Raw genomic sequence first — 26,027 nt, 5'->3', positions numbered from 1 at the left:
ATTAACACATTACACACAGGTTGGAGACAGTGCTGTGAACCATCTATAAGATGCCTTTTATTAGGTCATTATGATAAATAATATTGTCTGCAGTTGATAAAAGCACCACAGACAGGGCAGGGATTTTTCTTATTCACCACCAAACCCTAGCAGCTAAAACACAGCCCGGCACACAGGAGACCCTCAGCAAATATTTACTGAATAAATAAATGAATGATGCATCTTCCCATCCATTAGCTCAATTAACCTCACAGTTACCCTTCACAATGTTTTCTTAGCTATTACTGCTACTTAGTAAATGAAGAAACCAAGGCTCTGGTCACATAGCTATATGGCAGTGACACAAGGTAAATCTAGGTCCTCTGACTCAAATCTCAAGTAAGCATTTCCAAGAAAGATGTAAATGCCGACACAGTTAAAATGCCTTTTTTGAGCGCAGTGGGAGGTGCCGGCTTCTGGGTAATGGCACAGGGTAGCTTGGTCAGACTAACCTTCTTCCAGGTAAAAATGATAAAGTCTGGAATAAACACACACAGACACACAGACTCTATTTGAAGGCAGGGCTGAAGGGCCCAAAACAGGCAGAAGCTAAAGGGGAGTCTACCCTTGAGTGGCAAACTGCAGTGAGTGGGATTTGAGGGTCTGAAGCCTTTTGCCAGTGGCTCTGCCCACTCTCCACACAGCTGGTGGTCTGACTAAGAAGCCAGGAAGTTGGGGTGTTGAGGTAGGAGCTGCAGGGGCAGGAAGCCTCAACATCCGTGTATAAAATTCACCCAAATCCTTGACCACTAAGCCACACATGTAGTAACAAGCCATGCAGAGCATGTTGTATGGAGGGCGCTGCAGACCTCACTGACTTTCAATGAATCACTTTCTTCCTACTCCTCTTCAACACATTACCATTTAAAATGACTTTTCTCCCTAAATGCAGCTTCTTCAAAACTCACCAAGCTTGGTTTTTAAAGAATTCGGCAATTTTATGCCAAAATAAAGACAATGAAAGATGTTAAGAATTAAAAGTTCAAGGTTTAACTTAAGAATTTTCTACTTATTACTAGCACACAAGCACAAATTATAATGATGTTTTTATTATCAGGTTTACAAAGATGAAAAATAGCACTCGACGGATGAGGGTGAGGGAAACGTGGCAGATGAGAGTGTTAAGGCATTCAACTTTAGGGGAGATCAATTTGACAAACTATCAGAAACCTTCAAATTATGCATACCCTCAAATTTCAGGAAATAGATCTTGAGAAAATAAATGTATAAGTATACAAAAGATGTAATTAATTTAATATATTCACTGCCATACTATTTATAAGTGAAAAAGTAGGAACTATCTCAATGTCCAACAATAACTAATTTATAAAAATGATAAATTCATAATAGACTGTTACAGAATAATGTTCAAAATCGATTACATTTTTAAAAACAAATTACAGGGACTTCCCTGGTGGAGCAGTGGTTAAGACTTCACGCTCCCAATGCAGGGGGCCCACGTTTGATCCCTGGTCAGGACACTAGATCCCACAAGCATGCCGCAACTAAGGAGCCTGCGTGCTGCAACTAAGGAGCCAGGCGAGCCGCAACTAAGGAGCCCACCTGTTGCAACCAAATATAGTAAATAAATAAATAAATATTTAGGGAAAAAACCCACAAATTACAAAAGAATGTATTCAGAGACTTGTAATGGATGCTACGGTACTTAATACACACCACATAAATGTACAACATTATATTATTTACATCCAAATAGATTTTAGAAGAACCCTGGGTTGGCCTGTGGAAGTCTGGTTAGTGTTTATCTCTCTCATATAGATAAGAGAAGGAACAGAATTGTGAGGAATTCAAAAAGCAGTTCAGAAATCTAAAACAAGATAAACTAACAGCAAGTTTTCTTACTTCTTTAGCATTCATGAATACATTTAGTAATATTTAGACCGTAAGTAAAATCTTCATGCTTACCTTAAAAGTCAAGATAATGCTGATAAACAGAAGAATAATAAGGACCAAACAGGTAGGATTCACTGACATGATATCATCTTTGTAAGGAAAATCAGGAGGCTACAAAAGAAAAGTACCTCATTAGCAAATCTCATTAACGATCCAGGATTCTATTCCATAAGCATTAACCAGATGTGCTTATCAGAAAGCAATTAATTAAAGCAGATAGTTATTATTTAAGGACAATACAACATTTCTAGTCTACCTCTACTAATGAAAAAGCTATAAACAGTGTGATGGGGAGAGGCTAGTCTGTTCTTAATTCAGGCAGTAACTCTCAAAAAGAAAATTCAGGGCTTCCCTGGTGGCGCAGTGGTTGAGTCTGCCTGCCGATGCACGGGACGCGGGTTCGTGCCCCGGCCCAGGAGGATTCCACATGCCGCGGAGTGGCTGGGCCCGTGAGCCATGGCCGCTGAGCCTGTGCTCTGCAATGGGAGAGGCCACAACAGTGAAAGACCCACATAACGCAAAAAAAAAAAAAAAAAGAAAGAAAGAAAGAAAGAAAGAAAAAAAATTCAGTGGAAGATTCATGAGACGTAAAGACCTAATTCTGCCCTCCAACCATATAGAAAGTTAGAAGTCAATGGTCTTTACAACTCCTCAAAATTTGGATTTTCTGCAAATTCTGGACCATTCTAATGGGCTGTGTAGGGCAAGGGTTGCAGAACCCTATTAAAATAGTGTCTTCTTAATATAGAGCATTTTTGCTGATGCTACTTCTCCTCAAAGAGCAGAACCTTTATATTAGTAGGTTTTTACAGCATTTTAAAAAAATCAAAACTATTATATAGAATGGATAAACAAGGTCCTACTGTATAGCACAGGGAACTATATTCAGTATCCTGTGATAATAATCGAAAAAGAATATGTATATACATGTATAACATCACTTTGCTGTCCAGCAGAAATGAACACAACATTGTAAATCAACTGTACTTGAATTTAAAAAAAAAACGAAAAACAAAAAAACACAAGTCCTACCATCTGACCATAATGATTAACTACCAGGTCAAAAGAAACCCTTTTAGCAGGACTGAAATCTGCTACTATGGTTCACGGGAATGACAGGATGTCACCGTGAATCTCGTGCTCAGCACTGATCGAAGCTCTCATTGCAAACGGATCGAAGCTCTCATTGCAAACGGATCGAAGCTCTCATTGCAAACGGCTTACACAGTGTGCACAGAAGGCAGCCCCGTGTGTGGTCACCCTTCATCTCCCCTCATCACCCACTACTATGTGTCTGGATCCCACGTGAGCAGTATTCCCAGACATAACAAAGGAGAAAACTTGTGACTCGTGCCTGGCTCCTCCTCCCCAGGATGAGCCTCGCCTAGTGGTTTTCAGAGTCTCCTTTCACTCTGGCAAAATACCTAAGTAATAAAATCTAAGTCACTTTTTGTGATCAGCTCATCAAACTGGCCCCTGCCCTTGGAGCCTAAAAAGGCTGTCTGTAGTACTGACCTCAAAGGGCAAAAATAAAACAAACTGGGGCTTCCCTGGTGGCGCAGTGGTTGAGAGTCCACCTGCCGATGCAAGGGACACGGGTTCGCACCCCGGTCCGTGAAGATCCCACATGCTGCGGAGCGGCTGGGCCCGTGAGCCATGGCCGCTGAGCCTGCGCATCCGGAGCCTGTGCTCCGCAACAGGAGAGGCCACAACAGTGAGAGGCCCGCGTACCGCAAAAAAAAAAAAACAAACAAAAAAAAACTGATGTTATCTACAAGACCAACACAAAATCATATTGTTTCCAGGAATGTGGAAAAAAAACAACAACCGCTATTACAGTGGAAATATATGAGCCTTTCCACAAAGATCTTTACACTCTTTCCCCCAGAAAAGTGAACGTGGTCTCTACATCCACTTAAGACCAATCAAAACACACACATAACTTACTTTAACTGTGTTTTACAAGACTCCACATAAAAAGAACGGGCGCTAGGATTAAGTGGTGCCCTCTAGCAGCCTTCTCAGACAAGCCTCCCCAGATTCACTGTATATCTCAACTTGTCAACAGGAGGGGCAACAGCAGTGGAAATTTAATGTCCCCTTTCAGTGCCGTCTCTTAGGCACTGTAATAACCTGCAGGTCTCGCTCTTCCAGCCCAGACTGATCTTCAAGTCGAACATGCAGAAGATGCCTACTTGTATTATTTGGTTTATAATTATAAATAAAAGTAGATAGTGAGTTTTTAAACTCCTATGAGGATTATTGTGAGCACCACCAATATTATGACTTTACAACTGGGTACGGAGTGACCGGACAATGCAGGTGGAACAGGAAGTAGTGACTGAACAATGCAGGTGGAACAGGAAGTAGTGACTGAACAATGCAGGTGGAACAGGAAGTCTTGGTAGTATCCTGAGTGTTCTAAACGCTGGCCTGCACATTAGCCTTTCTCCTCCTTATAAATCTCCAAATACATGGGATGGAGCACGCAATAGACTCAAGTAGTCAGAACTGGCATGTGACTTGCCTTGGTGTCCCCTTACTCCAACCCACCCTCTCCCGGTCCCCTCACGTGATGGGCTCTGTGGAGACTATGTTTCCTCCACAATTCCAGGACGATTTTAGGAGCTCAGTGCCAGATCATTATTACAGAGTAGAATTCAAGTCCTGAAAGACAGAGGTAATTCTACAACCTGTTCATCACATATAACACTTAGCTGTTATCACAAGAGATGACACATAAAATTAGCACATGGGAAATAACACCACAATTTTCTTGACACTACACTCTACGAAAACATAGATCTATTTCTAAGAAACAAAAAGAAGCTATTTCTTACAACAATGACAACCTAATGCTTTGAAGGAGCAACACACTGGAGGCTTTTCATACTAGGTCTGTTGAGTACTAGTCACGTGCTCTGGGCCAACTGCCAAAAGATCACAAACTCCTGTGGCCACACTTCCTACCTGGCTCCATCCCCTCCATCCCTCTTTTCCACTGAACTTCCTGACCTCCATTTTCACATCGTTCCTTCCCCCATGCTCAAAAACTACTATTTTTTTTAAAAGGAAATATTTTATTTATTTCTTTATTAATTTTTGGCTGCATTGGGTCTTCGTTGCTGTGCAGGGGCTTTTTCTCTAGTTGTGGTGAGCGGGGGCTACTCTTTGTTGCGGTATGTGGGCTTCTAATTGCAGTGGCTTCATTTGTTGTGGAGCACGGGCTCTAGGTGCAGCGGCTTCAGTAGTTGTGGTGCATGGGCTTAGGTGCTCCATGGCATGTGGAATCTTCCCGGACCAGGGCTCGAACCCGTGTCTCCTGCATTGGCAGGCAGATTCTTAACCACTACATCACCAGGGAAGTCCTCAGAAACTACTATGAAAACTAAAGACTGAACATTCTATTCTCTCCATTTAAAGCATTCTAAGATTTTGAAGAAATTAAATTTTAAGGTACATAATTTAAAACACAAAGATTAAAAAATGTGAAGGCACAGAAGTACTCTAATCTCACACCCTCCACGAGCTTCTTAATAGCCAGCCACCAATATTCACTCATGTGGTCACAAAGGACATTTAATATTGTAGAAAACCAGCCCCAGAAAGATGTTTGGGGCTTCCCTGGTGGCACAGTGGTTAAGAATCCGCCTGCTAATGCAGGGGACACGGGTTCGAGCCCTGGTCCAAGAAGATCCCACATGCCGCGGAGCAACTAAGCCCGTACACCACAACTACTGAGCCTGCGCTCTAGAGCCCATGAGCCACGACTACTGAAGCCCGCATGCTTAGAGCCCGTGCTCTGCAACAAGAGAAGCCACTGCAATGAGAAGCCCGCGCACCGCAACGAAGAGTAGCCCCTGCTCGCCGCAACTAGAGAACGCCTGCGCGCAGCAACAGACCCACCTCAGCCAAAAATAAATTAATTAATTAATTTTTTAAAAAAAGAAGTTTGAAGAAGAAAGGGGTTCTATGGTCAAATAAGTTCAGGAAACAGTACATGGTAGAGTTCCACTTTTCCCATACACAGCAGACGCAAAAGGCTATCATCCTCTGCTGATAACTGAACAAACTGCATTTTACAAAACTAAGACAATTAGTAAGTAGCTTGTAAATTAGGCAGGCACCTCTAATACCATCATCACCAACTTATCTACCTCAGGGGGTTATGTTTTCCCAAAAAGCATTCTAAGAGATAAGAAAATCTTATCTTTATTCAAAAATCTCTAATCAGTAACTCAGATGCAAGTGAGCCACAAATTAATATGTATATGTATGTTTATCTCTACGTCTTTTGTATTTCTATCTTAACCAGGTCTCCCTCACGAAGAGACATAGTAATTATAAAGGTCACATACCAGCTGTCGTATGTATTCCTGGATGGAGTTTGGATAAACAAGCACGGTGACTGCAACCAAGGTGTTCAGGGCAAAATCAAAGATCTGGTAACAGAAGAAGGGGATGATCCAGGCCGCGTGTTGCTAAACGTAAGACAGGACAGGATGTTAACATTTAATATGTTCAATATTACAAAACAATATTTTTTTGAATTCAGAGAAATCTTTTCTTAATCTGAAGGGAAACGGAGGAGTAGAAATTCATTAAAGCAGGTCATGATGGCAACTTGCTAAACCAAACAAAAGCAGCAAACCAACAAGCCTCAATGAACACACTTCTGAGACTGTAACATTGGTTTTCCACGTAACATTAGCAAGAGATGTAAACTTTTAAAGATTCTTACAGGAAACTGAGAACGATCATTCCTCACTTCTTACAGATAGCTGCACAGATTACATGTGTAAGGGACCAAGGAAGAGGCCCAGGACCTTATTTCTAAGCTGCTTACCTTGTATGCTCCGTAAGTAGCCATTGCACAGATCAGGATCATGAGAAGAGAAATTGCGATAGCAATGCACATGTCTGCAAAAAAGTTTTTTTAAAAAAAGAAAGTCAGTAGTAGCTCCACTGTTTTAACATTTTTAAAAGCCACTCCTCAAAGGCATTTTGTTTATAAACCAATTATAGACAAGAACTTTATACTAAGTTAAACACCAGAGTTCCTTTGGAATCTGAGACGACCATTGTTAAGGGAAGCAAAGTGCCTAAAAGATTTTCTCCCTAAATCACACATAGGTCTATATTAAATATATCTATAAATATATCTATGTATATATATATTTCAAAGTTTGGTCTTCTGGTCCACTGAATTATATATATAACAAAAGAGGTATTCTTTTTCTTATCAGGACCTTTATGTCTCTGTTTAGTCTAGAGCCCGCCAACCTCTCCAATCTCCTCTCATCCCATCCCACACTTTCCTGCTCACTGTAATCCAGCCATACCATTTAGTTCACTAAACACAGCCAAATCATCCCATGCCAGGGCCTCACATTTGCAGTTCCCACTGAACAGAAGTAATGTCGCTCATATTTTCACATGATTGGCTCCGCCTTTTTAATCATTCAGCTCAACACCTCCAAGATCTTCCCTGGCCATCCTAGCTAATGTGACCCTCCCAGTCATGCCCACGTGGCTGCTGCATTTTCTTTACGGCATGTTTCACTACTATCTAGCTCATTCGTGTACTGTCTGTCTCTGCTAGAGGAACCTTCCTGAGGAAAAGGAGCTGCTGCTGTGTCTTGTTCACTACCGCAAACTCAACACCGAGAAGGTGACAGATGCCGCATGTGCGTGCTGAGCACTTGTACTGTGGTCAATCTGCATTGAGATGTGCCGTAAGATTGAAATGTACTCCTCATTTCAAGGACTTAGTATCAAAAACAAAAAAATCCCATTAATGATTTTTATACTGATTACAAGCTGAAATAATATTTGGGATATACTGAGTTAAATACATTATTAAAGTTAATCACCTGTTTGTTGTTACCTTTTTAAATGAGGCTACTAGGAAATTTAAAATTACTTGTGTGCTTGTATCATATCTTTGTTGAATAGAGCAGCTCTAGTACAAAGCCTGTTTCACAGTAGGTACAAACTGAAGACTTATTCTGATTAGAAGTACAGTATATCTGGGTTTCTGAAGGTAACGTGTAGAGTTATAATCAGGCTAAGACAGTACAAAAACCCTTGCAGTAAAGTATCTGTATAGTGCTGACAGTTTCCAAGGCATTTTCACAGATACCTCATTGAGTCTTCATTACTCTGAGGTAGATGTTACTGTGCCCAGTGAATGGATTATGAAAACAGGGCTCAGAGGTTATGTAACTTGCTGAGATAGCATTTGCATCAAAAGGCTAAACTATGACTAATCCAGCTCTTATGATTCAAAGTTTTGGCTCTCTCTGCTATACGATGCTGCTTCTACTTAAGCTTTTAAATACTGACCAAATGAACCAACCTAGGCTGTCGCTTGCTACAGGTATTTCTCCAAAGGAAAGCATTCCAGTTCTAGAGCCACCCACACTATATCCTCAGCTTCGGAGATGAGAGGATATTTTAAGCAGGTTTACAAACAGAATCATAAGGTCAAAGTACTTTCTGTGTCAGATGTATATATATCAACAAAGACCATTTGGCACCTTAAAAAAAATGAAGCTTCCTTAAAATGGTCTCTAGATTTAATGCAGTACATTTATAATAAAGCTGATGACTTTTACTAAAGGAATAAAAATTTGACTCTCAAAAAAAAAGAAGGTTATAAGAGAATCAAGAGATAATTAATACTAGTCAGTACTTACAACAGCATGATTTCTCTCAGGATACATATATATATTTTATAGTTTACTTTATAATTTTAATGCTAAATGAACTCACCTTCCCTTATTATGAGGGAAGAGGTACCAACAAGGACATTTCACGTATGCCTCATAGTATTTTTGCCGGGCAAGTAACCTGCCCAAGGTTGCCCAGCTGGCAAGTGGTGGATGAGCTATTCTACCCCAGAAGTTTAACTCCAGAGGCAATGCTCTTAGCCACCATGCTACCCAGCTGCGAAGGAGGTAAAGCAAATGCAGTAGTGGAGGTCAAAGTCCTGGGAAACCAGAGAGCCTCCCTAAAAGGAGTGGACATTCTTTATTATGTGCAAAGCCTATCAGAACTTGTAGTAATCTCTAAAACTTGATTGAACTCAGGCAGAAATTTATTAATTTTCTTTGTCTTACTTTGACGGTTTCCAAATTCTGTACAAGCCTATTTTATAATGAGAAAAAATGAGTTTTATAAAAGCTAGCCCATTAGAGGATACTCTTTGACTCCCTCATAGCTCTTAAGAGAAATAGAGAGACAGAGAGAGAAACAAGCAAACAAAAAAATCTAAGGCTTTATTTAAAAATAAAAATATAGGGCTTCCCTGGTGGCACAGTGGTTGAGAGTCTGCCTGCCGATGCAGGGGACATGGGTTCGAGCCCTGGTCTGGGAGGATCCCACATGCCGCGGAGCAACTGGGCCCGTGAGCCACAATTACTAAGCCTGCGCATCTGGAGCCTGTGCTCCACAACAAGAGAGGCCGCGACAGTGAGAGGCCCGCGCACTGCGATAAAGAGTGGTCCCCACTTGCCGCAACTAGAGAAAGCCCTCACACAGAAACGAAGACCCAACGCAGCAAAAATAAATAAATAAATATTTTTAAAAAGAAAAAAGATATATAAATATAATGGTTACATTAATATTTATGTTATAATAAAATTTATATAAATTATCTTTTATATTAATATTAGGCATATCAATAAAACCTTTATTAATATAAAATATTAATACAGAATAAAACACTAAAATCTTGAATAATTTTATGTCCTATTCTGGAAAAAAAAAGAAAACCACTCCAGAACAAAATCTCACATAATCATTAAAATTTTTTAAATTTCCATCTTCTTCAAAGAATATAAATCTCAGGAGAAATTTAAAAGGCACAAATAAAACGAAAGTCATAAAGTATCCTATCACCACTCACAATGAGATACCACAGAAAAAATGTTAATTTGAGATGAGGAAATTTTCAAAATTCTAGTCCTATAAATGACTACACCAACCACACTGAACAGACTGAATATATCACAAGCATGTCAAATAGCTTAGGCAGGATCAAAGCGTAAATCAAATAAAAACACAGAGCAGAGAAGATAAAACAGGTTAATGAACCTTGTATCTCCTAGCAACCTAGAGCACAAGTCAGCTCCTCTGAAGCAGTGTGCGGCATACCATGGTGAACATGAGAGTTACTCTGAGGAATGAAAATTCATTTATTTTATAATTATGTCAACAGGCAAATGAGTAACTGGTCCTACTAACAATATAGGAACGTTTACAATCGGTAAAGTACTGGTCAGTGACAGGAATATCCTTTACTTATTCTTTGCACAGCAGCTCCACCAACCAAAGTCAGAGCACACTGTGGGCAAGTTGTTTCCTAAATTAAATTCCTGGCTTAATGACTCAGTTCTAATTGGAAAAGGTTCCAAAGAAAAGCTACACCACAGGCCACAAAGGCATAATTAGAAAGCATTTCCTGATACTTAGTCAATTAATCATTGAAATAGAATAGGCATATAAAGGAGTTCCCTGAAATGCCTTTGTTAAAATAATCTATTTCTAATTCTACTCTTCCTTAACACTTCTTGGGTTTGTGTCCTTCCCATAAAACTGGTAGCTAGATAGATAACTAGCACCTGATTTATGCTCCACATCATACTTGCCTAGTCACGAGTCATTCTTATGGCTCAATTTTCGGCCATGTTTTTGGCTCATGAAAACAAACAGTATTTGGGGTATAGTTTCACCATTAAGTCTAGAGGAGAACTATTTTCAGGTGAACTCACAGCAACAATATGAGCTACTGAGAGCAAAATACAAAAGCCCTCAACCCCTGCGGGGGTAAACACAAAACCCAGGTAAGTCCCTCCTATGGGGCCTCACGTTCTGAAGTTGAAAGCTTGGGGAAGAATAAGCATAAGGCACTGATTTTATTCCCCTAAAACAGAAGCAAAGCTCTAATATACTTTTTGTTATTTGTGTGGCAATTGCTTGTAACTTTTTATTGAAGTAAATTCAGATAGAAGAGGGGTTTCTTGTAACTTGCTAATTTACAACTTTATTCTTAAACCCCGAATTTATTTCATGAATACTAAATAGGTGTGTAACATGGGATAAAAATGTGAGGCTGCAGAGATTAAGAGGACATAATCTTTGCTCTCAGATGCTTAGCATCTACTAGGAAGGGATGGAAGAATTCAATAGCAGATAACAGATGACAAGCTAGGGGAGTTCAGAGGGGACAATATTTTCAGCCAAGAGAAACAAAAAAGAATTTATGGGAGGATGTGGTTATTTGGGCTGGGTCTTTTTTTCCCCTCATAAATTTTCTGTATTAAGATATAATTCACATTCTATAAAATGCACCCTTTTAAAAAGCATATATATAATTCAGTGGGTTTTTTAGTCACAAAGTTGCACAGCCATCACCACTAATTCCAGAATATTTTCATTCTCCCAAAAAAAACCCCTCTATACCCTTAGAAGTCACTCCCCATTCCCCCCCACCCTCCAGCCCCTGGCAACCATTAAGGTACTTTCTATCTCTTTAGATTTGCCTATACTGTACATGTCATATAAATGGAATCATACAATATGCAGCCTTCTGTGTCTGGCTTATCTCATTTAGAATAATATTTTCAAGGTTCATACATGTTGTCAGGTGTTAAGATTTAAACTATAAGTTACAAAGGATTAGTTAGTTAAGTAATATACGGAAAATGTCAAGTTCAGAGAATCTCTGTTAACTCCTCACTTTCTAAGATAAGGAAATTAGCTCCTGCCAGCTACTCTCATATTGAGAAATTTATACTGACATAATTAAGTCTCATAAAGGTTGCTTATATAAAAACAGAAAAACCTGGACTTCCCTGTTGGCGCAGTGGTTAAGAATCCGCCTGCCAATGCAGGGGACACGTGTTCAAGCCCTGGTCCAGGAAGATCCCACATGCCGTGGAGCAACTAAGCCCGTGCGCCACAACTACTGAGCCTGTGCTCTAGAACCTGCGAACCACAACTACTGAGCCCGCGTGCCACATCTACTGAAGCCCGCACACCACAACAACTGAAGCCCACGCACTTAGAGCCCGTGCTCTGCAACAAGAGAAGATACTGCAATGAGAAGCCCGCGCACCTCAAGGAAGAGTAGCCCCCGCTCGCTGCAACAAGAGAAAGCCCACGCGCAGCAACAAAGACCCAACGCAGCCAAACATACATACATACATAAATAAATAGATTTAAAAACAGAAACAGAAAAACCAATAAGGAGTATTTACATTTTTTGTAATTATGGTCACTGAAGAACCAAGATGTGTGACTAGACCTTAAGAGAAGGAAATAAAATAAATTTAATAAAAAATATTCATGATCTATTTGGAACAATTCTGGAAACATTACTGCTGGACACTAAAGAAGACTTGCACAATTGGAAAGGCATAAGTTTTAATTAGACTTTTTAAAGATTTCACATCTCTATAAACTTACTAAAAATCATGAAGTTGTACATTTTAAATAGGTAGGTTTTACAGCATACAAAGTATAGCGCAATAAAGTCGTTTTTCAAAAAAAAAAGATGTCCAAAATACAACATGGAAAGATGTTGCTTCTCCCTCAGCTGATCAACAAATTTAACAGTCAGAGATATACAGCAGTATTTCCTGACAACTGGACATGTGGTGCTCAAGCAGATTTCTGAAGAAGAAGGTAGGTTAGCCCTACCATATACTACACGTATTTGCAGGAGAGGTGGTGAGCTGGCACCAAGCTCTCATTCCCACCTTCTGAAGTGCCTTCCTATTCTGCAGAGGCTAGAAAGCTAAAATCTACGTTTCCCAGATTCCCTTACAGCTGGGTGCTGGAAGCATACAGGTTTTCCCAATTAGACGCAGACACATAACAAAGACTCTTCTGACCAAACACCTTAGGCTCTACCCTTGGCCCACTTAGTCAAGTTTTGGCAAGAATTCTACGGAGTTAGTATACCTCACTCTTGGTATCCAATGACTCTGATATCTGGTCAAATTCCTTATTTTTCACCCTCAATAGCATATCACCCTGGTCTGCCTTTAGCAAGAATCCTGTTGAGTTATCTAGCAAGAATCCCCCAGCCTTGATGTTTCCTCTTAGTGATTTTCCATTCGCTGACCTCCACCCTGCTCCTTGGCTATAAACCCCACCTGTCCTTTTTGGAGGGGGAATTGAGCTCGATTTTTCTCCCCTACTGCAAGGCCCCCACTACAGTAGCCCATCTTGAATAAAGTCTTCCTTATCGTCTTTATCAAGCATCTGAATAATTTTTTCATTAACACAGTAAAGTTGAAAAAGCAAATCTCAGAAGAAGGCGTACTGTGTGAATCCACAATATAAAGTTCAACCACGTGAAACTTAAACAATAGATCACTGAGTGATACAAATATACATGGTAAGTTTATACAGAAAAGCAAAAGAATGATAAACAGTTCAGAAGAGTGGCAGCTATCTCCAAGATCAGAGGGGCTCTTTCGAAAGTTAACGTAAAATTCAATTCCTCAAATCAAGTTGTGGGTGCACAAGTACTTACAATTACTCAGCTTATTTTATAAACATTGTTTTACACTTAATCAATATTTAATAAGAGGTAATCCTATAAAGAATGAGGAACTCCAAATTATTGTTAATGAAAACAGCAAGATAGGTGTTCACTGTATAGCAAACTTTTCTGAAAGGTTTGAATTTTTTCAAAATAAAGATTTGAAGTAAAAAAAAAATGATCCTGGGCTTCCCTAGTGGCGCAGTGGTTGAGAGTCCGCCTGCCAATGCAGGGGACGCGGGTTCGTGCCCCGGTCCGGGAAGATCCCACATGCCGTGGAGCGGCTGGGCCCGTGAGCCATGGCCGCTGGGCCTGCGCGTCCGGAGCCTGTGCTCCGCAACGGGAGAGGCCACAACAGTGAGAGGCCCGCGTACCGCAAAAAAAAAAAAAAAAAAAAAAAAAAGATACTAATACTAAATCTATGTTAAATTGTAAATCACATCCTATTTCAAAACCACTGAAATGCAAACAACAACAAAATGCATCATCAGAGAAGCAGCACTGGACACCTGTGCTAGTTTAGTTCCTGCTCAGTCGCTAGCAAACTCAAACAAATAAGGAATTCTACAGGCTTAATGTATCTAATTTTTAAAAAGTCACTTAGTAAAGTGTTTTTTTTTTTAATGGTTTTCTTGTAGGCAAAGTGGGGAAATGTCCACCAAGTTTGGTTAAGTGGAACACTGGATAAGGAGGTGAATGATTCTACCAGATGTCTTCCATTTGTCTTTCCAAACCCACTCTCACCATCCAGTTATCTGCCCTAGCAGGCACACAGGTATGGGCCATCAACAGGCTCCCTTACCCTGTGGCGTTAGCTGAGTTCACTCAATGAGGAGTCCAGACAAGGGATCAGAGAGAGGAAGAGGCTGGCCCCTGCTGTGAGGCTGCCTCGGTTGGCCCCGGACCAAAAAGGTAGCATGGCTCCTTATAAGGAGTTCAACTCTGTATGACGCTCATTCCCAGCTCTAGTAGCCACTGCCTCCCATCTCTCTTTCAGATCTAGGGATGGTAACAGCTGGTCTTGATTAAGCAAATTACTCCACCGTCCCTAGTGGTCTTCTTACACCTCCATCTTTGTAAAAAGATCTTGAAAATAAATATTCATTGAATTATCCTTGTAAAAAAATAAGATGTTGTCAAGGTGTAGAATATGTAACCTTTTGAGCCGTGTGACTTAAAAGATAAAGAGATGGGACTTCCCTGGTGGTCCAGTGATTAAGACTCTGTGCTCCCAATGCAGGGGGCCCGGGTTCGATCCCTGGTCAGGGAACGAGATCCCGCCTGCCGCACCTAAAAGAGCCCACATGCCACGACCAAGACCTGGTGCAACCAAATAAATAAATATTTTTTAAAAAAGAAAAAAGCTGAAGAGATGACAGGATGGAAGGATGGGAGGGTAGAGGGATGAAAATAAAGGGCCAGGATGGTCCTGTGGCTCCGCTCTCCCGGCTGTCGCATATGTATGTCTATTTCCTCAAGACACTGGCATGTCACGCACAAGTGGACAAGCTCTGCAGACCAAGTGCCCCGCTGGTTTGAGGGTATGTGAACAGACAGCAGGTAGGCAGCCTGGGCCTTTCCCAATGTGGTGCCAAGAGCCATATGGAATGCCTCAGCCGATCTTCTTTTCCCTTCTGTTTCTTAGTTTGTATTACCAAAACTTTCAAACATACACAGAAGTATAATGAATCGCCAGCACCCATTCTGTTTGGATTGTTTCATCTCTTCGCTTCTGTCCATTCTACCACTGGTGGAAAGCTGGACTGTTTCCAGTTTTTGGCTATTACAAATAAAGCGACCGTGGCCATTTTCATACATGGCTAATGATGGACACAAGCATTCATTTACTGGAGGGTACATACCTAGGAGTGAAACTGCTGGGCCATAGGGTGGATGTATATCTATATAGCTTTGGTTTTCCCAAAGTGGTTGAACGATTTACACTCCCAGCTGTAGCTTGAGAAATCCAGTGGTTCCAAAGCCGTATCAACAGGTGGCACTGTCAGTTCTGTTCATGTTGCCATTTTGAAGGGGTGGAGTGACTCACTACTGTGCTTGTAATTTGCATTTCTTTTACAACTAATAATGTGGAGAATATTTTCATGTGCTTATTGGTCATATGGATACCTTCTCTGATGAAGTTATCTGTTTTTCTCTTCTTGACTTCACCCAGAACCACTGACTATAAAGACCATCATTTCTCCAATAAATGCAGTAGTGTTTTTATCCTAAACCAGGTTCCTATATACAGTAAACAAATTCTTCATTATTTTTATGGCCATTTCCTCCCCAGGGCAGGTGAATAAAGTAAGTTTGGCTTGAATGACAAATTTTTTTTTAACTTTTTTTTTCCCAAATGTATTTATTTATTTATTTATGGCTGTGTTGGGTCTTCATTTCTGTTTGAGGGCTTTCTCTAGTTGTGGCAAGCGGGGGCCACCCTTCATCGCGGCGCGCAGGCCTCTCACTATCGTGGCCTCTCTTGTTGCGGAGCACAGGCTCCAGACGCACAGGCTCAGTAATTGTGGCTCACGGGCCCAGTTGCTCCACGGCACGTGGGATCTTCCCAGACCAGGGCTCGAACCCGTGTCTCCTGCATTGGCAGGCGGACTCTCAACCACTGTGCCACCAGGGAAGCCCCTGAATGACAATTTTGCTACAAAATGAATCAGAAATTAATTTGATGATCTGTTTGGCATTATGTTTGGCTCTGACACTTCCTGCTACAGTTCCTTGCCAGTCCATTAAAATTTCACAAATAAAATTTCATGAAATCTACTTATTTGAATTTTACCTGTTTCTCTTTGCCCCCTCACGTCCTTTTTCCATTCCAGAATCTAATCCAGGGTCTTGTACTGCATGTAGTTGTATCTCCTTTGTTTCCTCCCATCTATGACAGTTCCCAGTCTTTCCTAGCATAGTCAATTTTTGATTACATAAATATGTTTATTTGTAAATTATAAATATATATTACAATTTTTTGTATATAAATTACGTAAAAATACAAATGTTGAAGAGATAGGTGTTTTTAAAAAGAGAACTCTTTATATTTTTTTCTTTATCCCAGTGGATTCTCCTCTATGCCCCATTTTAATATAAATCATAGGGATCTGACTTTCTTCTACCAGATCATTTTAGGAAAAGATCACATGGAAAAGTGAGATACACTCCTGCTCTGTCCTTCTGGATAAAACCTTGAGATGACTACCACCATTCCCAAAAGATATCAACTTAAAATTTCTATACACCAGGAATTCCCTGGATGTCCAGTGGTTAGGGCGCCGCGCTTTCACTGCCGAGAGCACGGGTTCTATCTCTGGTCAGGGAACTAAAATCCCGCAAGCCGCAAAAAACAAAACAAAACAAAAAAATTGTTATATACCATAACTTTCAAGCACAATTCAAAGCAATTGATTGTACCCATTTCAAGGACTATTTAGTTGTATCCTCGTGTATGTTAAATATAGAAAGGTTTGTCAGCCATGATGATGTTTGACCTACAAAGTTCTTTTTAAAAAGAGATCAAAGGGCTTCCCTGGTGGTGCAGTGGTTGAGAGTCCGCCTGCTGATGCAGGGGACACGGGTTCATGCCCCAGTCCGGGAAGATCCCACATGCTGCGGAGCAGCTAGGCCCGTGAGCCATGGCCGCTGAGCCTGCGCGTCCAGAGCCTGTGCTCCGCAACAGGAGAGGCCACAACAGTGAGAGGCCCGTGTACCGCCAAAAAAAAAAAAAAGAGAGAGAGAGATCAAAACATATGAAAGGAAAATGTAAGAAGAAAGTTAAAAAAAGATTCACTCACATGAATGAATATTCATCCTTCTGTATCTTTTTAACCATGCAATTTAAATGATCAATAGGTAGTGCTAAAAGTAATTACAAACTATTCATTCACTTCTTTCAAATATATGAAATATCAGAGAAACTGCAAATGCACTGGAATTAATATCCAGGTCATTACAAAACAATTACTATTGTAAGGTCTTGAGTACCAGTAAGCCTCCGAGGTCAGGTAAATTAAGCCCATACTGTCAGACAGTTCACCACCCAGCTTAATCTCTGGCAATTAGAAAAAGGCAGGCAGTGTGACTATTTGATTCAGACACAACTGAATCATTTAAAACTTCTTTGCTAACCTCAATTACTTAGAAAGGGAATCCTGCTACTGGAAACAGTGAAAGGTAACTGATTTTTAAACGTCAATCAAACATTGTATTTAGAGGTTATATAGTCTTTTAACTCAGGGGAAGGAAGGCAGAGAGATATTAATTTAATATTAATGGAATTCATTATCTTTCTGGAGGAATTCATCAGGGTAACAGGGTTATTGAGAACAGAGGGAATGAGCAGTGTTACAGCAGAAGTCACGTCTCAGTCTGACAAGGTCCCGAACCCCAGGATGATACAATGCCTTGGTATCTACTAGAAGCAATGGTGGTAGGAGATGATGGACACAAAGCGTCTCCCGGCTTTGCATTTACTTCACTTCCAGCTCTTCTCAGGCTCCTCCTCCTGGCCTCTCATGTCAGGGCTCCTTCAGGAAAAGTCTCTTTACTATCTCCCTAACGTAAATACCATTTTGAAGCTTATGTCCTCAAATTTACCTCCGCCCAGATGTCTGGTTCACATATCAAACTACCTTTTTAATCTCTCCACTTTAATATATCTAAGAACAGTGAGTAAAACAGTGAAATACACTGAGCCCTTATTATGGGCCACACCCCATTCGAAGCATTTTTCGTACACTAACATATTTAATCACAACAATCCCACGAGGTAGATAACTACGATCACCCCTGTATTCAGAGGGGGAAACCAAGCCACACAAACGTCCGTAACTAGCCCAATGTTATCACAGTTCACACATGGCAGGGTCAGGTTTCAAACTACGGTCTCCGGCCTCAGAGCCACACTCCTAGCAACTATGCTAAGCCACTTAAATCAATCGAGGGGCTTCTCTGGTGGCGCAGTGGTTGAGAGTCCGCCTGCCGATGCAGGGGACACGGGTTCGAGCCCCGGTCTGGGAAGATCCCACATGCCGCGGAGCAACTAGGCCCGTGAGCCACAACTACTGAGCCTGCGTGTCTGGAGCCTGTGCTCCGCAACAAGAGAGGCCGCGATAGTGAGAGGCCCGCGCACCGCCATGAAGAGTGGCCTCCGCTTGCCACAACTAGAGAAAGCCCTCGCACAGAAACGAAGACCCAACACAGACAAAAATGAATATAAAAATAAGTAAATTAATTAAAAAAAAAATCAATCGAGTCTTCTCCAAGGTGTGTTCCCATCTCCTGACCCTAGACTCTCTCACCCCAGTAAGGATGCAGACCATATATACTCAAGTTGAAAAGTAGGAGTCATCTTTGATTCCTCCCTTTCCCTCACTGCCCATACCAGGAGTTCTGTCAATCCCACCTCCAAACCCACCCTCTTCCCCATCCCCAGTGTAGCCTGGATCGCAGAGAAACACCCCCCAAACCAGTCTCCAGGCCTCTGTACTCACACACCCAGTCCCCTAAATGTATCCTCTACTCAGCAACAAAAGGGATCTTCTGAAAACACAGATCAGTTCATAACCGCAGAATTACTAAAAACCACTGAATGGTTTTCTCACTCCGAGAATAAACTTCACAAGTCTCACCCTGTCTGTTGAATGCTCCTAGTCATTCCCTAAAACTGCATCTTCAGCCCCTCTCCACGTTACTCACTTTGCTCCAGAAACTTTTTTTTTTAAATGCACTGAAAGTTCTGCAAAGCCAATGAAAAATACATTTGCATGACCTTTTGTTTGGGATTGTGCACAGCTCTGCCCCTTTCAGTTAGCATGGACACAGCTTGACTTTAGTTGTATGATGTTTAGGTTTCCATGATCTTAGAGCTGGGGGCCTAGCCTCCTTTCTGCACACCCCACATCCACATCCCTATGTACATTTCTATTTATCTGGAAAAAGCAACAAAATAATCATCAAAAGGATTTCTAGAATGGAGAATGATCACCTCCTGGAAGAACGGTAAATACTGAAACATAATAGAAAACACAATAAGATATGTAATATCATTTGACCCTTCCTTCCTGCCATTGACTCCCTCTCCTAGCCAAAAGGCCCAGCGTAAAAAGATTATGACAAAGAAACAATTTTAAAAAATGGCTGAGTTAACATTAAGATGAAAAAAAGAAAGACAAAAGAGAGTTTAATGAGACTCTTACACTTAGAACAGAGACAGAATACATGCAGCACGTAAATATTTGTTGTTCTGACTTGTAATGATGGGAAGAGAGTTAAGGATCAGTTCAAATTGGCCCATGAATCAATATTTGTAATTTAATAGGAAGAACTGGCAGCTGGATTCCCTGCCCTTGAAAATACCAAAATATCTACAATAGTTGTCTGATGTACTTACTGGCATCGTCCATGAACTCAAAGTCACCCCCGAGTTCAGAACTTGAAAAGTGATACTGATCTGGATCCGCCAGGGCACTCAACAGAATCAGCAGTACCACGGCGTTGATGATCTGCAAGAAAGAAAAAAATGTAAGTAACCCCAGTATATGGTCCTTAAAATAGAACATTACATTGACCACATGGAGTTTAACTTCAACAGCTGGTGGCCTTTCAACACGAAGCCCCACCCACTGAGGGAGCAGGCAAACATTTCCTTTTTTAAAAAAAAGAAAAATTATTATTTATTTATTTATTTTTGGCTGCTTTGGGTCTTTGTTGCTGCACGCAGGCCTTCTCTAGCTGCAGCGAGCAGGGGCTACTCTTCGTTGCGGTGCGCGGGCTTCTCATTGCGGTGGCTTCTCTTGTGGAGCATGAGCTCTAGGAGTGTGGGCTTTAGTAGTTGTGCCTCACGGGCTCAGTAGTTGTGGCTCGTGGGCTCAGTGGTTGTGGCTTGTGGGGTCTAGAGCGCAGGCTCAGTAGTTGTGGCACGCGGACTCAGTAGTTGTGGCACGCAGGCTCTAGAGTGCAGGCTCAGTAGTTGTGGCGCCCGGGCTTAGTTGCTCTGCAGCATGTGGGATCTTCCCAGACCAGGGCTCGAACCCGTGTCCCCTACATTGGCAGGTGGATTCTTAACCACTGTGCCACCAGGGAAGCGCCAGGCAAACGTTTCTGAGGCAGAGACACTGCCAGCCCATTCATGCAGCCAAGGGCACACGGCTTGGTGTGCAGTTGGCTTTCACCTCACTGTCCCCTGGGCCGGGCACCCTAGAGCAGTGAACAAACATGCAGCAGCGCTGACGCCAGTGGTTGGAAAAACTCTCCAGCTAGCCACGCACGTGCTAACGAGCTTGTTCAGGCGACCAAACATTTTGCACAGGTTCAAACAATAAGAACTTTGAGCCCATCCAGGAAGCAGTGTCACAGAATGAGTGCAAAGCTACTTAGTGGCAGACCCTTACTTCTGCAGGAGCACAGGCAAGCCGCTTTCTATCCCAGGCCCCCATTTCTGTCTCCTAGAAACTGCTGAATATATTTCTCTCGGGAACTTCAAACTCACCCCATCAAAGTGGAAACCATCTTCCTTAACACCTCCCACCTCTGCTCCTACTTTCCTGTTCTCTATCTGACAAAACAGCATCACCATTAATAATTAAAAGTGGAAAACACTCAGGCACTGCACTAAGTGCTTTATGTGGAATTTCTCTCTTAAGCCCTCCAATAACCTAATGAAGTAGGTGCAAAATTATCCCTGTTTTGTAAATGAGAAAACTGAGGCTCAGGGTTAAGAACGCTGCCCAAGATCAGGCAAGTAACAAACTGTAGAAACGGGGTTGGGATCCAGGAATACCAATTCCAAAACCTAATCTCTTAAATCTCCTGTTGTTCCTCAAAACCTGATTATCTTCGGGCTTCCCATCTTCCTTTTCCCTTACATCCATCCAACCAAGTGTGAGATTGACAATTCCACTGCTGCATTTCTATTTCCTTTACTCTTCCTAACTGCCCGGGCTGCTTATACACATATGGACCAACTGTGACAGGGCTAGAGGTTGGGGGGCAGGTTTTCTAGAGTCTGGTGAGGCTCGGCTGAGACTGGGTTGTTATTTCTCCTTTGTTCTAAGCTGAGAAACTTGTGATAGAGCTCTACGTTTCACTCTTGTCAAAACTGAGAGAAAGATGAATAACCTTCATCTTTTATACAGAGAAAATTCTTTTGCTAACAACAGTAACTAAAGGCATTTCCTACTATAAAAATCATATTCGGAAATACCTACTTACAGAAGAGGTTCAAATGGGGAGTCAGGTTATTCCTTTTACAAAATACCCACTCTAGGGGCTTCCCTGGTGGCGCAGTGGTTGGGAGTCCACCTGCCGATGCAGGGGACGCGGCTTCGTGCCCCGGTCCGGGAGGATCCCACATGCCGCGGAGCGGCTGGGCCCGTGAGCCATGGCCGCTGAGCCTGCGCATCCGGAGCCTGTGCTCCACAATGGGAGAGGCCACAACAGTGAGAGGCCCGCGTACCGCAAAAAAAAAAAAAAAAACCCACTCTAGAATCCATTTTGAAATGGCAATCCCAAGGGGTTGTTTTTTTGATTGTGGTAGAATCTGGAATGACCTTTTTTTCTTCCTCTGTTTTCCAAACTGTCTAATATGGTCTGATTGCTTTTTGAAGTTATAATAATGAGAATGGCAATTTTCCAGAGCATACACATATATGACTAATTTAAATAGATACCACAAGCTTGTGGTTAAAACTTTTTTTACGTTCAGAAAGGTATATAGTGAAAACTGAGTCTCCCTCCTATTCCTATCTGACGGTCACCCTCCCCACAGTGGCTACTAGAACTGCCAGTTTTTTGTTTCTCTCCAAAGAGCCAAGCAACTTCACAGCACATTTTAAAGCGAGTATGATTAGCAAAACTGTAGTTGAAGAAAAGCTTTCAGAACATATCTGAAGCTTAAAGGAAAGTATGAGTTAGTTCCACAACGGGCAGACGATTTAGCAAAGAAGTTCTTTGACAAATCATCAGGTTTTCTTGGCATTCTATTCCCTCTATATTCTTTTTTTTTTTTTTTTTGCGGTATGCGGGCCTCTCACTGTTGTGGCCTCTCCCGTTGCAGAGCGCAGGCCCCGGACGCGCAGGCTCAGCGGCCATGGCTCACGGGTCCAGCCGCTCCACGGCATGTGGGATCTTCCCAGACCGGGGCACGAACCCGTGTCCCCTGCATCGGCAGGCGGACTCTCAACCACTGCGCCACCAGGGAAGCCCCCCCTCTATATTCTTATCTTTGGAAAAGGCAGACCAAAGATCATGTACTGAAATGAGATAAAATAACCTAAGAATGTGTTTTGAAAAGTTAAGCACCAGACAAAGGCAATGTGTTTACTGCTGTTATCATAATGCGGTTGTTTTTTAAGGTTTGGAGAAAAAAAAACTCAAAAAACCAACACATAAATTTGGGGTTCATGGGTGAAGCTTTAATGAAGGAAGGGGTGGGGTACAGAGGGTAAGAGAGAAAAATGGCCAGGTGAGGCAGGGCAGTGAACCCAGTTAGGAAATACAAGCCAGATTTAGGGATCCTTTAGGGCTAGTTACAGAGTTTGGGTTTTATTCTAAGTGCAACAAGAAGCCAATGGAGAATATTAAGGAAGGAAAGAATGTGATCTGTTTGGGGTTCAAATGAGTACGTTATGTAAAACACCTAGAAGGGTAGCTGGCATGTAACAGTGACTCAAATTAGTTGCCTTACCTCTTCAAACCTTAACAAGAACCATATAAAAGCTCTCGGCTGGCATCAGAAAGTTACCTGGTCCCAGATCTCCCGAGACAGTGCTACGCAGCTGCTTTCCTGTCCTTCCAGTTCCAGTGGGCCTGTCAAGTCTTGGTCAACTTGTTATTACCCCCTTGCCTGCTTTACTTATCATAACACTTCCCCTAGCTGCCTCCTAGAGTAGGTACTTTGTTAAGTGCTTAGGAAAGAGCCTCCCAGGATTCACAATAGGTTAAATAAATCATGCACCCAAGTAACACAAAGCATGAAGCCATAAACACAGCAAGACTTCACAGAAAGAATAATGGAGAGTCAGAGAGAGATACTACTGAAGCCTGAGGCTGAGACCAGAGTTCGCAGGGAGGTGCAGTGGACCTGGGAGCACTTGGACAGGGACTGGGACAGATGAGAAGGTTTGGGAACCCAAGAGGTGTAGAAAAGAACAATTTCGGGATTCCCTGGCGGTCCAGTGGTTAGGACTTGGCGCTTTCACTGCTGGGGCCTGGGTTCAGTCCCCGGTTGGGAAACTAAGATCCTGCAAGCCACAGGGCGTGCCCCCGCCCCCAAAACAAACAAACAAATAAGAGAGAAGAACAATTTCAAGTATGAGTAAAGCCACTGGGACAGGGGCCTGCGCTGAAAACAGCAAGCAGTTCGATTTGGTTAAAGCACAGTAGACAAAAGGAAAGTGCTCGGGGATGAGACCAGAAATGCAGGCTAGGGCCAGATGGCAGCGAGTCCTCAAAACCAGGCGAGGAATTTGAGCCTTTATCCAAAACGTTAATGAAGGTTTTTGAGGAAGGATACGAAGTGATCAGAGCTCTCGTTAGGAAGATCAAGCTAGAAAAGGCTGGGAGGCTAAAACGGAAGCAGGAAAGCATTCTAAAAAGTACTGCAATAGTCTGGCTGAGCAGTAATGAGGGTCTGATCCACTTCATCTCTAAATCTCATGACAACCCTGTCAGATTGTCATCTTAGGCATTAGTTTGAGAGGTTACTTAGGTCCTACGTGTGGAAGAGTCAAGGTGTGAATCTCAAGGCCTTTCCGCGTAGAGGTGGAATTATCAGACACACAGGAAGTGACGAGCTGCAAGGATAAAAAATGAAGCAAAGGAGACTGAAATTTCGAGCCTGGGTGACAAAATCTTGTCATTATCAGCAATAAGGACTATGACAAGGTTGATTTTAGGTAGGAAAAGTACTCGCAGGCTGTCCGAATAATCATGTGTTGGCTTGTCCGTCTGGCCTCTCAGCCTCCTTTTTTTATTCAGCCTTTGGTGCTCAGGCCTGCCCTCCATGTGTGTTTGCCTACCCCAGTAGGCAGATTTTTAAAATGTATTATAAAGATTCCCCCCCCCCGCCCCAAATTCAATGAGGTCCTTCTGATTCACCTTGCAGGCCACAGTGCCATCCTTTTGGCATGTCTCCCTCATGGGTGATAGATTAAATCAAGAAACCACCACCACTACACGTTCTGTCTCATATTACTGAAGACGTTTCGCCTGCCCTACGTGGTGCGATTACTGTTACGCCGCTCTACAGACGAGGACTCTCAGACTTTGGGGAAACCCACACAAGGTCATGACATTTTCAGCTGACACTCAGTCATGGGTCCTTTGATTACAAATGCCACACATGCTCCTTCCAGTAACCCAGGTTCCGCCCCAAAAGCCACCGCACCCGGCTCACAGGCCCTGGCTCACAAGCCCTGGCGACTCTGCTCACCAGTCCCCTGGCAGCAGGCTCAGAATTCTTTCCAAGGGAGTGTTCCAGACAGCCCAGCCACTCTCAAGGCGACAGGAAGCTGGCAAGCAGAGTGAAACCGACTTGCGACCCCAGCAGAAGCATCCTCAATTTCCCTGAATGGACTTGGTCAGGTTCTGATCTTCACTCTCTGAGACACCACTGTATGTATTCTCTCAGAATGATGAGAAAGATGTCTGGACAGTGAACAGAAGGCAAAGGATGGTCCTCTAGCACAGGCCAGAAAGAAGGCTGTTCAAAGAGCCACTAGGAGACTTGGTGGGGGGGGGGGGAGGGGTGGACAGGGAGAACAACTGTGTTCCCTTTTATGCCCTAAAGAACATTCTGCATCTCTGAATATGAAGAGACAGGCCTAGCCCAGAGCCTAATTTAGAATGGGCTATGGGGACCTAATCTCTGTGCATAAGGAAGGATCAAGCACTAGGGGGTTAGAAGGCCAGCGTCCACAAAAGAGGAGAAAATATAAACTGCAAAATGGCTAAATTAATTTTTTAGGGCAACAAACATGATGCTCTTTGTGTTCTGATATGCTCTGTTCATTAGGTCTATTAGTCCCTATTTGTAACCATCCTACTCCAACAACTTGGATAATCATTAAAAATATGCTTTGGAAGACTGTTTAAAACATTCCCTGTTTAGCTTCAATACATAAAAGAATACTTTATTCGTACAGCTATTCACCAAAGACAAAATTGAAACTCATAAAACAGAATGTCTTTTCTAATGAAAGTGAAGAGGCCGTAACAGACTTAACCATTAGAATATAAATTTTGCATTCTACTCAGGAACAGTGTTGCTATATTGTACTTTAGAGTTAATTTTTTCTTACGAAATAGCAATACATTTAATACACCCCAAAACAACTTTTGAAATTAAGACAAAAAACATACACTTTTAGTTTGCACACATGGCTTGCAGTTTAGAACAAAAAGCAGCTAAAGTATAACTTGATAGCTAAGTTTTTAAAAAATCTTGTCAAAGTAAAATAAAATGCAATGATATAATCTAAGTACTCTTAGACGAATGTTTTGTAATCATAATGCT

At 42.1% G+C, this 26,027-nt stretch overlaps 1 protein-coding gene across 2 annotated transcripts in view; it reads right to left on the bottom strand.

Moving 5' to 3' along the window:
• Nucleotides 1–26,027, bottom strand: part of LAPTM4B (lysosomal protein transmembrane 4 beta) — a 68,003-nt gene that overhangs the window by 25,996 nt on the left and 15,980 nt on the right. For both annotated transcript variants that reach the window (XM_059994947.1, XM_059994948.1), the window contains exons 2-5: nucleotides 19,905–20,016; nucleotides 6,800–6,873; nucleotides 6,312–6,434; nucleotides 1,966–2,064 (exon numbers count right to left, since the gene is read on the bottom strand). In XM_059994947.1, coding sequence (XP_059850930.1) covers nucleotides 1,966–2,064; nucleotides 6,312–6,434; nucleotides 6,800–6,873; nucleotides 19,905–20,016 — 408 coding nt within the window. The remainder of the gene's footprint in view (nucleotides 1–1,965; nucleotides 2,065–6,311; nucleotides 6,435–6,799; nucleotides 6,874–19,904; nucleotides 20,017–26,027) is intronic.

Source organism: Delphinus delphis, chromosome 17, assembly GCF_949987515.2.
Source record: "Delphinus delphis chromosome 17, mDelDel1.2, whole genome shotgun sequence".
Classification (NCBI taxonomy): Eukaryota; Metazoa; Chordata; class Mammalia; order Artiodactyla; family Delphinidae; genus Delphinus; species Delphinus delphis.
The sequence above is the reverse complement of the archived record's forward strand: the minus strand, read 5'-3'. Positions and strand labels throughout refer to the sequence as shown.